At 36.0% G+C, this 15,015-nt stretch overlaps 1 protein-coding gene across 3 annotated transcripts in view; it reads left to right on the forward strand.

The window, feature by feature from the left end:
- Positions 1–15,015, forward strand: part of LOC136041306 (glutamate--cysteine ligase regulatory subunit-like) — a 45,483-nt gene that overhangs the window by 26,378 nt on the left and 4,090 nt on the right. For all 3 annotated transcript variants that reach the window (XM_065725931.1, XM_065725930.1, XM_065725929.1), the window contains exons 4-5: positions 5,434–5,554; positions 13,437–13,618. In XM_065725931.1, the coding sequence (XP_065582003.1) occupies positions 5,434–5,554; positions 13,437–13,618 (303 nt within the window). The remainder of the gene's footprint in view (positions 1–5,433; positions 5,555–13,436; positions 13,619–15,015) is intronic.

The following is a 15,015-nucleotide window of genomic DNA, read 5'->3' on the forward strand; positions in this document are numbered from 1 at the left end:
GCTCCCCTCCTGAATACCTTTCTCTTTATGCTAAATTTTGACTGTTCGTCCCAATTTTAAAATACGACTCCAGAAACAAGGGTCGTTTAATTAGAATAGGAAGATTTTTAAAAGTGCTAAAACTTTAGCGTGAAGAGGAAGGTCAATCCCGTCATATGCGGAAAATTTTTTTTTTGTTTTGAGTTTTAATGTTGTCTCTACTTTCAGTTGAAAAAAAAAAATTTTTAATTTAATTTCCATCCTTATCCAAAGTTATTTGATTTCTATAAAGTTAATTTTCAAAGCTAAAGTGCTTAACTTAAATAAAACAAGGAGAATTCGCAGAATTAAGATTTCAAAATAGAAATTATCACGGAAACAATTTTATACCTTGAATCAATGTTAGCTCAAATTTACATTAGATCAAGGTCTATCCACCTGCGTTCGAAAAAAAATTTACTTTGTCTAGACATCAAAATTATCTATCTAGGACATCTGAGAAATTTCATGCGTCATGACGAATTTGGAAATTGTTGTTGAATGAACGGCGTAATTTTGTATGTAAGAAAGTTCATGTCATCTTGCGTACTTTTCCTAGTATTACTTTATTAAAATACCAGTTTCCTAATTATTTCTAAGAAGTTTGGGACAGATTAATCTGAAAATTTTACTTTCCCATCAAGGATAGTTTTGTCTTAACGCCATATACAATATGAAGAAAAAAAGCTTTTTTTTGGAAACTTGCTGGAAATATTAAAAAAATTATTGAAACTTTTCTTCCCGGTTTCATGATTGTCATACCCAGGAAAAATTTCGAGTTTGCATCTCTTTCCACTTCAGAGCTACCGCCGATCGCGAGGGAAAAACTTCTGTAGAAGCTGTAGTGTTGCTCCCTAATAGAAATTAAATAAAAAAAAAACAAGTTTTTTTAACTGGGAGTAAGGAGCGACATTAAAACTTAAAACGCACAGAAATTACTTCGTATATGAAAGAGGCTGCTACCTCATCAACGCCCCGTTCTTTACGCTAAAGTTTGACTCTTTTTCTCAATTCTTTTTTTTAAAACAGTAAAAAATGTTGTTTTTTGTTTCCTAGTAAAAAATAGTAAAAAATTGTTTTTTTTTTATTTAATTTCTGAACGTTTTTGAATCAATGCATGTTTTGATTTTGGCTCTCCGCAGAGTAAAACGAAATTTGCATATTTTTTTTTTTTGCTAAATAGCTTTCTCGTAATTTTGATCGAATGATTTTGAGAAAAAAAGAGCGGGGGACGAAGCCTATTTGCCCTCCGACTTTTTGGTTAATTAAAAAAGCAACTAGAACTTCTATTTTTTACAAATATTTTTATTGGTAAAAGATTTACGTAACTTATAAACTAGCTTACGTAAAGAACTTTTGTATTCTCATTTTTTTATGGCACTTGGTATTAACCAAGTGACATATAGCAGTCGCCAATTCTGTCGGTCTGTCTGTCGATCTGTCTGTCGGTCCCGGTTTTGCTACTTTAGGCACTTCCAGGTAAGCTAGGACGATGAAATTTGGCAAGCGTATCAGGGACCGGACCAGATTAAATTAGAAATAGTCGTTTTCCCGATTTGACCATCTGGGGGGGAGTGGGGGCCCGGTTAATTCGCAAAAAATAGAAAAAATGAAGTATTTTTAACTTATCAGCGGGTATTTGGATCTTAATGAAATTTGATGTTTGGAATGATATTGTGTCTTAGAGCTCTTATTTTTAATCCCGACCGGATCTGATGACATTGGGGGGAGTTGGAGGGGGAAAACCTAAAGTCCCGGTTTTGCTACTTTAGGCACTTCCAGGTAAGCTAGGACGATGAAATTTGGCAAGCGTATCAGGGACCGGACCAGATTAAATTAGAAATAGTCGTTTTCCCGATTTGACCATCTGGGGGGGGGGGAGAAGGGGCCGGTTAATTCGGAAAAATAGAAAAAATGAAGTATTTTTAACTTATGAGCGGGTGATTGGATCTTAATGAAATTTGATGTTTGGAATGATATTGTGTCTCAGAGCTCTTATTTTAAATCCCGACTGGGTCTGATGACATTGGGGGGAGTTGGAGGGGGGAAACCTAAAATCTTGGAAAACACTTAGAGTAGAGGGATCGGGATGAAACTTGATGGGAAAAATAAGCGCAAGTCCCAGATACATGATTGACATAATCGGAACTTATTTGCTCTCTTTGGGGTAGTTGGGAGGGGGGGAGTAAGTCTTAAAAATTAGAAAAATGAGGTATTTTCAACTTACGAACGGGTGATCGGATCTCAATGAAATTTGATGTTTAGAAGGATATCGTGTCTTAGAGCTCTTATTTTAAATCCCGACCGGATCTGGTGATGGGGGCGGGGAGTTGGGAGGGGGAAACCTAAAACTTGGAAAACACTTAGAGTGGAGGGATCGGGATGAAACATGGTGGGAAAAATAAACACAAGTCCTAGATAGATGATTGACATAAACGGAACGGATCCGCTCTCTTTTGGGTAGTTGGGGGGGGGGGGGTAATTCTGAAAAATTAGAAAAAATGAGGTATTTTTAACTTACGAATGGGTGATTGGATCTCCATGAAATTTGATTTTTAGAAGGGTATCGTGGCTCAAAGCTCAAAACACTTAGAGTGGAGGGATCGGGATGAAACATGGTGGGAAAAATAAACACAAGTCCTAGATAGATGATTGACATAAACGGAACGGATCCGCTCTCTTTTGGGTAGTTGGGGGGGGGTTAATTCTGAAAAATTAGAAAAAATGAGGTATTTTTAACTTACGAATGGGTGATTGGATCTCCATGAAATTTGATTTTTAGAAGGGTATCGTGGCTCAAAGCTCTTATTTTAAATCCTGACCGGATCTGGTGACATTGGGGGAAGTTTGGGGTGGGGAGACCTAAAATGATGGGAAACCCTTAGATTGGAAGGATTGGGATGAAACTTGGTTGGAAAAATAAGCAAAAGTCTTGCATACGTAATTTACATAATTGGAACGGATCCGCTCAATTGCGGGGGGGGGGGGGTAATTCTGAAAAATAAGAAAAATAACGTATTTTTAACTTACGAAGGAGTGATCGGATCTTCATGAAACTTCATATTTAGAAGGACCTCGTAACTCTGATATCTTATTTTAAATCTCAACCGGATCAAACGTAATTGGGGGGGGGGGCAGTTGGGGGGACCGGAAATCTTAGAAAATACTTAAAGCGGTGAGATCAGGATGAAACTGGATGGGAAGAATAGAAACCTGTCTAAGATACGTGACTGACATAACTGGACCGGATCTGCTCTCTTTGGTGGAATTGGGAGGGGGGAGGTAATTTTGAAAATTGAGGTATTTGTAACTTACGAAAGGGTGACCAGATCTTAATGAAATTTGATATTTAGAAGGATCTTGTGCTATAAAGTTTAACTTTAGGTTCTGACCTTCTCACAAGTGCCAAATGAGCTCTTGGCTCTTGGCTCTTCCGACCTCGTCCAAATGAGCTCTTGGCTCTTCCGACCTCGTACCATATGAGCTCTCGGCTCTTCCGACCTCGTCACAAGTGCCATATGAGCTCTTAGCTCTTGTTATTATGTATATAAGGGGGTTTGCCCCCTCGTTAATACCTCGCTCTTTACAGTAAAGCTTAAATTTTATCCCAATTCATTAAGAATGACCCCTTAATCACAAAAGCCGTAGAATAAATAGTTGAAATTACTGAAAATACTTTAGCGTAAAGAGCGAGGTATTAGAAGGAGGTGAGCCCCTCATATGGGTAATAATTTCTGTTTGTTTTAAGTTTTATTGCTGTTCCTTACTTCCAGCTGAAAAAGTTTTTTCACATTTATTTTTAAATTGTTTTTTTTTTAATAATGATAGTAAATCCTGCTCTCCCTTCATGGAAATTTTCTTCTCACATGACAAATTCTCGATGGAAAGTTCCCCCAGCATATCCCTCTCTTCTCAACTCCTCCCCCAACCAAAAAAATCCTCCTGAAAACGCCTGTATACTTCCCAATAACCATTACTATATGTAAGCACAGGTCAAAGTTTGTAACTTGTTACCCCTCCCACGGGGACTGTGGGGGAGTAATTCGTCCCCAAAGACATAGTTATAAGGTTTTTCGACTACACTGAATAAAATGGCTATCTCAGAATTTTGATCCGTTGACTTTGGGAAAATAATTAGCGTGGGAGGGGGCCTAGGTGCCCTCCAATTTTTTGGTCACTTAAAAAGGGCACTAGAACTTTTCATTTCCGTTAGAATGAGCCCTCTTGCAACACTCTAGGACAACTGGGTCGATACGACCACCCCTGGGAAAAAAAAACAAAAAACACGCATCCGTGATCTGCCTTGTGGCAAAAAATGCAAAATTCCACATTTTTGTAGATAGGAGCTCGAAACTTCTACAGTAGGGTTCTCTGATACGCTGAATCTGATGGTGTGATTTTCGTTAAGATTCCGTGACTTTTAGGGGGTGTTTCCCCCTATTTTCTAAAATAACACAAATTTTCTCAGGCTCGTAACTTTTGATGGGTAAGACTAAACTTGATGAAACTTATATATTTGAAATCAGCATTAAAATGCGATTCTTTTGATGTAGCTCTTGGTATTAAAATTCCATTTTTTAGAGTTTTGGTTACTATTGAGCCGGGTCGCTCCTTACTAGCTGTGTCTAACTTAAGATCATGCTAATTAAATCATTTATAGTAGAACTATTTGCAGTACCTATCAGACGGTAGTAATACTGTCCCAGTAAACTGAGAATTCATAAAGCAGTGCGCTAATACTAATAATAAATAGTTATTTACTCGACAATAATTTAACCAGAGTGTAAATTGTAATGGGGTTGGTTCCCCGCTCCAATCCTCTTTTTCTACCACCAGACCCAATTTTGCCCTAGATTTTGCTTGTCCTCTCTAACCGTTTTAAACATAAACAATTTTGATGATTATATTTTGATTATAACTATCTCGTTTTAGTGTTTTACCATGTTATCCATACATGACAGGTTGTCTACCTCTCAATTAGGTTTAATTCTTTGGTAGTTCATTCTTTGCTAGTTTTGCTAGTTCATTCATATTTAGGCTATTCATTTTAAAATGAGTTTGCCCCCTCAGGATCAGGGGTGTATCTAGAGCAAAATCTTGTGTGAAAGGGGCAATCTGACAAGGGCACCAATAAGCAAAATCTTGGGAGGCCCAATTTGGCAAGGGGGGCAATAATTGACCAAATTGACACAGTAATTTTTGAAAAAAAGAGTGAAAACTGGAAAAAACAAGGAATGAGGGCGCCAGAAAAAATACCATGGTCCTAGGGTCCACCGATCCCCCCCCTCGACCCGCTAGTTTCCAGTTTTTTTTTTAAGATTTACACCAATAAAGTTAACTATCAGTGTTACTAAGAGCTGTCGTGGTAACAAGCGATCCTCATTTGTTTTTTAATTTTGTTTAATTTTTTTGTAGGTTCATCTGATTCCAAAAGCCATAAAAATCAACGAAGAAGAACGTTCTACCTTAAAGATATCTGCCAAACTTTTTATGAATGTACCTAACGAGATGAAGATATACAAAGCTTTTAATGAAGGTACTTCCTTTTTGTTACAAGCCTTGGTAAATCGTTGGAGGTAATTCAATAGATCCTATGGAATGTTTTATGTCCAACTAGATATTGTATCTCCTTCCCTCTGTGATAAATATGTTATTTTTATTGATCCAGTCATATTCCCGAATCTTTTGTTTTTGGCAAGAAGCTTTGTTTAAACTCAAACAGTGGCGTCAGCTCAAGAAAATGTAGGGGAGATATGTGCTACTCAAAATTTAGGAGGGAGAGAAATTTTGCTATTTTTCTCTTTTTCTCAATAAAACTACCAAAAAAGACACGCTTCAATGGAGATTTAAAACAAGGGGTTTTTTGAAAATCTAGGGGGGTGGGAGAATATAGGGGAGCAACTGCGTCCCTTCCAATTAACACTACTGACCCAAAAGTATATTTAAAAGGATTTTTTTAAATTGTTCCCTATCGTTGCCTAGGTATTTTGCTGGGATATACACCCTTTAATAACACATTCGTTTTATGTATCTTTAAAGGCTTCAAATGCCTTTCTTTTTAAACCACCTGGAATTATCAAAGTTTAAAATTAAGTCATTGGTATGTTTTTTTTTTTGTTTTTTTTTGTTCCTCTGTAAAATTTATGTTTTGTTATATAATGCCTTTTAAATCATTCCATGATAAATTCAAAATTATTCGACATTGCCCTTGAGGCACGCTTTAGTTTTAGTTCCTATGAGACCAGGGACTACACCACAATTTGTCTCGTCCTGCCTCTTGTGTGTTAATCTACCAGTTTGTGTTAACGAACTGTAGTAAAAAGTGACGCGGCTCAATAATAACCGAAACTGAAAAAAAATGGAATTTTGATATCGATTAGATACATCAAAAGAATTAGTTTACTATGCTAATTCCAAATATATGAGATTCATTAAGTTATAATAAGTCATTAAGTGCTACCCATCAAAAAATATCAGGCAAGTTTGACTCTTTGTCACAACTCTGCTTTTTAAAATAATAAAAAGCTTTAGCGTAAAGACCGAAGTGTTAAGGAGGTGGCAGCCCCTTCATATACGGAATAATTCCTGTTTGTTTTAAATTTCTAACGTTGCTCCTCACTTTCAGTTGAATTTGTTTTATTATTATTATTATTTAATCGTGACACAAAGAAGTAAGTAAAAGCCTTAGTCAACCAGAAAGCGAACTTATTTGAAATAATTTTTATTGCCATATCTGATCTTATTTCATAACTTCTCCTGGGGGATACCACGAATATTTCGCCTGTGTAATCAAGAAGGCTTTGTTTCGAGGCGTTCATAGCTCAAATTAAAGAAGAAAAGTGGAATTTAAAATAAAAAGAAAGTAAAAACGGGACCCAATGTCTGGAAAGTTACTTTTTTGTGACGTATCCACTTCAATATTGAATCCTCTATCCATATTCAGGAATAATTTTGACGTTTAAATATTCAATCTCCACCCTTTGTTGATACTACCTTTTATGATAAAATTGCATCATCTTTTCGAGAGGAAACTTGCAAAAGCCGTGTTGTTTGCGAAATAGGCTCTTTTTTGCTGAATTATTTTTAAGAACTAGGAATGTCTTGTAATTTAGTTCAAACGCCCATATCCTGGCAAAAACTTAAAAAATGGTGTTTATATTACTTTATAGTTGCTTTGTTTTATGAAAACCACTGTATATTTGTCTTATCTAGGATTAAGTTTGTTCCTTCTAGAACCCTCCACCGCACCATCACCCCCTGGGAATAATAGTTTTGAATGAAAAGTTTTTAAGTTTTTTGTTTTGGTAAAACGACGTGTACCTGTATTTTTGCATTAGATTGCTTGTTATCTTCTTTTTTTCTTTTACTTATTAAAATAATTAGTAAGAGATAAAAGACTTTTATCTCTTGCTAATATTTTGTGTCGTGTAAATAGTTGGATTAATAATGAAAACAATTGTTATTAAAAATTGTTTTAATTTCGCTGAAAAATCGTAAACGCGATAAAATTTGCGAAAAATATTTTGTAACCGGTAGGTGTATATTAAATGAGTGACGATTCAAAAAAAGGGGCAAGGCCCAATGTTTGGACTTGATGAGGATTATTTAATTCCTTTTTTTAAGGAGTTAAAAAGGGATTCAGGAGGAATCTTTTTGGGTTTTAAGAGGGGAGAATGGTTGGATATTATGTTAGAATATAGGTTGCAGGCTTTTAGCTATTTCTGCTGACTGGATGGTCGTTTTAGAATTCGTATAATACTGGTAAAATGACGGTAAAAAAACAACAAATTCTGAGGATTTTGTAAACAGTCATTTCTAAAGCCAAAGAAGGTCATTTTGAAGCATTTTCCATTTATGTTTCGAATGTTTAGTTTAGTACCATGGCTTTTTTTTCAAGAAATTTGTCATTTAGCAATACCAGATTAACAATTTTGGTACTTGTCTGTTAAACAGAACATCCTGTGCTGTCTAGATCTGATAAAACCGGTTTGCATATGTTATGATTTGCTTATTTTGAGTGAGATAACCACGATGTAGACATATTTTAATTAAATATTTAATATTTAGAGGTGGTTAGGGGTTAGGTCAAGTTTGGTTAGCTTATGTGTAATTCTGCTTTCCATAATTCATTGTCATAGTTTCCACAATTTTGTTTCTAAAGAATTATATTGTCATCATGATTTTGGTATATTTCATTAGGATTAACCTAACTTCACTTCTCGAGGATGTTCTGTTTAACAGACAAGTTCCATAATTTTGTATCTATATTAATTTCCAAATTCAACGTCATAATGTTAATTTCCAAAGAGATGGAATGTCAAAAGTTGTACGTGTACGCATTAGGTCTTAAACAGGTAATAATTAAAAGAAACCTTTTCGCCAATAAAAGAAGTTTATTATTTGGATATATATTGAACTTGAGTAAATAAAAAATGCTATAAGAAAAGAGCTCAACTATTGTTTATGTACAAAATAAATATTTGATGAAACGAATTTCGATGGATCGCTAAGTTTATAAGCTGAATAAGAAGCTGTTATTTGTATAGGTATACAGTATACAGTATGTGTATGTGTATATAACATGGCATTTTCTAGCTTTCGTTTTCTCCCTTTTCTCTTCAGGTTTCCCTTCTTTTTTCCTGTGGTAACCCTGCTGTAAAGAACAGTGCAGTGAACTTGGACGAACTTCATAAAAGGCCTTTAATATGCAAACAATTACCCATAATAGTTAGTCTCTGGTCTATCTTTTTCAAAAAGAAATACTAAGGAGAATAATATACATAAACGCTGTTTCTACAAAATGTTAACATCCACAGATGCACTATATGCATACAGTGCACTATATGCATTATAGTGCACTGTCGTGCACTAAAATGCACTATAGTGCATATAGTGCACTATATGCACAGATGCACTATATGCGGTTCGTTTTTAAGGACTGAAGTATCTTTTTTTCTTTGATAATTTTTTAATAAAATGTAATACTGTTTGGTGTGTTGTATTTCTTGCTGACTGAGTTGTACATTACAGTTTATTCAGAGGTGCAAATTAGGGATTCGAAATTAAAATTCAGATTTGAAAATTACCTTCTTATTTGTATTTCACAGCTATTTTCTATTTTAGTTATGTGCTATATTAAACCAGTGAGACTGGATAACTGGTTGTTTTTATTTGTCTCCCTGTGCTTCTTTTTTTCACAGCTATTAAATAGTACTGTTACTTTTCGATGACATTGTCTTGGAATGTTCTGTTTGTCCCACTCTTGTACCACCCTAATTCTACCATTAGGAGACAATCTTATTTTATAAATGTCTAAGAGCGTGTCTACGCTATTTTATTACCCAATCCTCGACCGAAAATCTGATTCCTGAGTAGGGTTCATTCAAAACTAAGCTTCAGTTGATCAGTATTTCTTTATTGTTCTTGTAAAGAATGCATAATCAAACTATGAGTAAAAAGCGACAAAAACTTTGGATTTTTTGAAGTGAAAATGCGGAAGAAAAATGAAGAAACTGGCAGTAGTGTCAGCGCTCAAAGTGTCGGGTTAGTGGAGACAAATTCCCCCATCTTTGACAGTCTTTTGGAAACAAGCGGAAAAATAAATAGAGCAGGTCAACAGGCAAGTCCGATCTGCAGACCTGAACCCTTTGTGGGTTCAAGTTGCAGTAACAGTCAAGAACCTTTCTCAGATATCTCCACGACACGTCACGACAAACCAGCTCAACCTATTCTTGAGAGAATAAATTGAGCTTCCATTTCTAACTGAAGGAAATTCAGTGCACATTACTGTAAGTGCGACAAGCTTGAAAGCTTACCGTATTTGGTATTAATAAATAAATAAATGTGACTAAGGAATGGATTGAATACTCGAAAAACTTAAATTTCGTTTTTCGTTTTGCTTACCGCCATTTTTCTATGGGGACTCTAAGGGTCGGAGAAACTTCTGGAAAAGGGGCTTTCATTGAGTCAGGATTTTGCCAGTGGAAAGACAGTTCTGCTCTATTAAAGCAACATGATGGTTCTGAAAGACATAGGCACAGTATGTTAGCATGGACGGAATTTAAGATAATTAGTACTGATACTTTGAGATCTATAGCGAATGTCTTAATTTAATCCAGATCTCAAGAGGTTCAGGAAAATAGAAATCATGTGAAGTACGTTTTTTGCGCTATTTGCTTCCTTGGCCGCCAGGGTCTTGCTTTGAGGGGTCATGACGAGTCAGAAACATCTGTAAAGTGGGGTAATTTGGTTGAATTGGTGAAGGAAATATCTAAAGGTGACGAAAAGCTAAAGGCCAAGTTAGAGTACCGATATGGTCACTATTGCACTCATCAATACCAAAATGACGCAGTTACACTGGTTGGAAATGCCTTGCGCTAAGACATTATTTCAGAAGTAAAATCAGCTAATTACTTTGTTATTCTTGTCGACGAGACAAAAGACGTTTCTAGAAAAGAACAATAGCAATCCTACTCAGGTACATATCAAATGGAAAAGTAGTGGAGCGACCAATCGGCTGCTATCACAAGCACAAATTAGACGCCGAGAGCTTATCCACCTCGATTTGTGACACTACAGAAAAGCTTGGTGTACATTTGATGATGTGTATTGCCCAATGTTATGACAACGCCTCCGTTATGAGTGGGGAATTTAACGGAGCTCAAGTAAAGTTTAGCGAGAAGGTGCCTCATGCAGTTTATGTACACTGTAACGACTACAGATTAAACTTGTTTTTGACTGACTGCCTAAAAAATATGAGAGAACTTTCGGAATTTTTCTCTGTGGTGCAAAGACTTTGCGCATTTGTATCATGCAGTAATGCTAGACGCGAGCTATTTGTGGAATCCCAACGTATTAGCGGGTGAAAAGCCTTGGAGCTTGAGAGCACCGTCAAGACTCTGGTTTTACGCAGTCCACTCTATTTCGAAGGTGAAGGCCAGATTTGATTGTATTGTTGCTCTTCTTGTCGCAGTCTCTGATAGTTCCAACGGTGAGGCAGCGTGTGAAGCAAAAGGACTACTGGACATAATCAACTCTGCCTCTTTTGTCTCAACTTTACAGATATTGGAAAAAGTATTAGTCATTGTAAATTGTTTATCAGAGCAACTTCAATCCGAAAGTTTGTTCATTTATATGGCACTTGTACTGATTTCTGGGACATATGAGACACTCCAAAAGCAGAGAAGTGATAACGGACGGAACAACTTAAGCAAAAGTATATCCGAATTCTTGGCTTTACGCGATGTCCAGGAATCGAAATCTCCACAATCTAAACCAGTGCTCGAAGCAAGAGAAATAAAGCCATTTCCATTCGTCTCAAATACTTTCTTTCAAAATCAACAACCGATAAACGCAATACTGGTTGGCCAGTTCAATCAGACTCCGGTAAACTTCTGTACTTTGAGGTAATAGACCGTTTCACGAGAGAGATGGACCAATGTTTCCTGCAAAATATGCCTATGCTTGATGCTTTATCTGCCTTCGACCCCTCAAGTTCGGATTTTCCTGAACTTTCGAAAGTGGAAAGGGTTATGTGTCATTATCAAGGGATTCTCCATGTCGATGACCATGCCATAGAATTCCAGCTTTCTCTTGCAAAGCTATTTGCCTGTGTCCACTGCCAGCAATGAACGATTCTTCTCAGCATTACGACAGACTCAGTGATCTCATGATCATGGCCTTTGAAAAAGATGAGGTAAAGAAACTGGATTTGGATAGATTAGTTCACGATTTTGCCAAGCAGCGAAGTAGCCGCTATCCCATGTTTAGGTAAGTTTGCTCAATGTTGTTTTTTTGGCATCATCATTTAAAGAAAATCGAAAAAAATCCTTTCCTTCTCCCTACATTTTTGTGAATTGGTGCTACTGAGTCTTTTCCGTAGCAAGGATGCTCTATTGCTCCTAAATATACTTTGTACTTAAATTGTGTGCTTTTAATGCTCCTTACCAACAATATCTAAGAATTTGATGGGCCATTTAATTCTGAACGAGCGAGTTTTTTTTAGCAAAAACGAGCGAATTTGACGGGCTATTTTATTGTGAACGAGCCAATTTGTTTTCTTTTTTAGCGAAAACCGAGTGACTTAGATCGGCCAATTCATTATGAACGAGCGAGTTTTTTGGGTCGATTAAATTCTGCTACATCTGTATTTCTGCAGATTTTCTCTTTGAAAGGTCTATATGTTTTTTTTTTAAGTCTTTTGAGAATTATAACTTTATAATTCTCTGTGGTTTTAGGTTGTGGTTTTGGTTGATGGTTGTGGTTTTAGCACTATAATAGTGGAATTCACTCAAAATGTAGGGTAGCATACATACATGGGTGTTTCGAAGCCGATAAAGCTTTGTACAAAAAGAGAATAAACTGATACAATTAAAGAGAAAATATTTTTAGGCTTTAAAGCCTCTTAAAATAAAATTGTCTATTGCTACTATTAATCTAGTGAGGTTGATTTAAGGATCCTCAGCAGGAAGCTCATTGTTAGCGTAAAAACCTCTCAGATCTTCAAATCAAACAAGCAATCGCAAGCTTATGACTCCTCAAAAGAAAATGTTGCATTCCATCTGCCAAAATACTCCATAATCAGACAAAGTCCTTGTCTATTTGGAAAATTGAAATCCCTCCATTTTTTTAATAGACGGTTGGCAGACACCTGAATCCGAATTATAATGTGCTTTACAAGTAATTTTAACTTATATTAGGACTCTTCATTATAACTCTCTTTAATACTTCTATGCAAAATAAACTTGTTGAAGCACTTGTATCAGTAGTCCAACGCTGAATCTCTTCTGGCCTAATCTTTTGATTTCTAAGAAAGGCATCATCCCTTTCTGAAGGGCCCTGATCATTATTCAATAATTAGGCTTATAATTACATTATATTGTAGTCTATTACTAATTATATCTCATACCAAGTTTGACATTATATTGTTTAGCCATCCTTGTGTCCACTACCCTGATATTTTTCTTACGCTGGTTCTACTATTTGGTGAACTAGGGTTAAAAATAAAACAAAAAAAAGTGTTGCTGGGACTTAAAGCGATATGTATTTTCTGGACACTAAAACTTTATTTCGAAAGATTCAGCCCGTATAAAATTATTTTGCTTTAGGAATTTCAGATCTTCCTAGCTTCCTAGGGAGCCATCGTACAACTTATACATTTCCCTGTTAGTATGTTATGATACTGAATAAAAGATAATCGTTATTTCCAGGGAGAAAACGAAATATGCGCACATTGAGTCCCATTATGTTTTGAATCCATAAGCTGCTGATATTGCAAAATTGTTATAAAAGGAGTAGGGATCTTGCTATAAGAATTATATACCGAAAGATAAACTTAGTAGGCAGTGTATGTATAATCTAATGTATGTGACTTATTTTTCGGCAATTCTATCTCAGTTTTGCAACGTTTTCGTTTTTAGCATTGCAAAGTCTTGGTTTTGAGAAATTTGATGCAGCTGTGGTGGCCTGGCCTCATCCAAAAGAGCAGCTATTTGAAGTATGGCCTGTTGCAGAAAACTTAGTTGATGATGGGCTTGTCTCCTGTCTTGGTGTCAGCGACGTGGAAACTCAAACTTTCGTGTTGCTTCACGAAAAATCAAGGGTATTTAAATATTTATTGTTATTTGCTTTCTGTTTTCTGTTGTTTTCCAATTTATATTGAAGTAAAATTTCTTTAAACATATTCTTGTAGACAAGGTAGAATTCTGACAGAAAAAGAGCTAGAGCTTCAGCGTTTGTAGATCACTTTCCTACTTAAATAATTTCTGAGACCATACTGGCTAATGAATTCTTTCACTTTTCAATTCAATTCACTTAATTCAAAAGACATGCGACGGACATAGCCGACTATTATTTTTTTTGTCTTATACACATGAAAATCATTTGACAAGTCAAAATTAACATGCACAAAATTATAATATATACAATTAACAAAAATAATTTGGATTAAAAAGTCGAACCGGCATTAAACAACCAACAAACGAGGGTACAAAACTAAGCTCATAACGAGCATGGGAAGCAGTCACAGGTTGAAGTTTCGGAACAGGCTCTGCAACGGACCTGATTGGCCTTATCCGTGCCGGTTGATTTTGGGGCGGGAGGTTATTTCGGTGTATAGGACTGGACAGGATTTTATTACTAAAGGATAGGGCGAGTTTTAAACGACGGGAGTGTAGGGTTTGAAGTTGAAACTGATTAAGGAGGGATATATACGGTACTTTTGGAGCTTTTGAGATTACTAGGAGGGACCCTTTCAACCCGGTTCGACTGTTGCTTAGCCAGCCCGAAATGCCATACAGGGCAACAGTACTCAAGTGTGGAACGAATAAAAGAGAAATAAATGCTTAGGAGGTTTGGTGCAGGGATTTCATGGCGAGCCAACAACTTCAGAGACCTGATGGCCAAATTAGCTTTTTTTAACATGCCATCAACATGTTTGTTCCATTTCAGATCCGAAATGATATGAACACCAAGCAGTTTGATTTCGGTCACGTGACTGGCGCTGGGAATAAATGGTTTAAAAACTGGCGTAGATTTTAAAAAAAGAAATGGTTAAAATTACAGATTTGTCAAAGTTGACAGTCATTTTTTCCACCTTTGCCTCTTGAAAATTATGCGAATATTTTGGTCAAGACCTCCGTTTGACCGTCCTCAGTGCAGAATAAACTGATAAAAAAACAACAACTAATAAACCTTAAAACAAAACACAAAACTAAAATATGATGACCCTTTGTCAGTAACGATGAAAGGGTAACTTAACTGAGACAGGTTCATCATATTTTAGTTTTGTGTTTTGTTTTAAGGTATTGTCTTTTTTTATGTATTTTTATCAGTTTGTTCTGCACTGAGGACGGTCTAGCGGAGGTCTTGACCAAAATATTTGCATAATTTTCATTTTTTTTTCACCGGCTGTTCATTGTCCTCGTTCTTCTTTTCTTTGCGATTTTGTGTTTTGTCACTTTCCTACTATGGAATTTTTTCCATATTTATTTGTAGCTA

The sequence above is a fragment of the Artemia franciscana genome, unplaced genomic scaffold (assembly GCF_032884065.1).
Source record: "Artemia franciscana unplaced genomic scaffold, ASM3288406v1 PGA_scaffold_131, whole genome shotgun sequence".
Lineage (NCBI taxonomy): Eukaryota > Metazoa > Arthropoda > Branchiopoda > Anostraca > Artemiidae > Artemia > Artemia franciscana.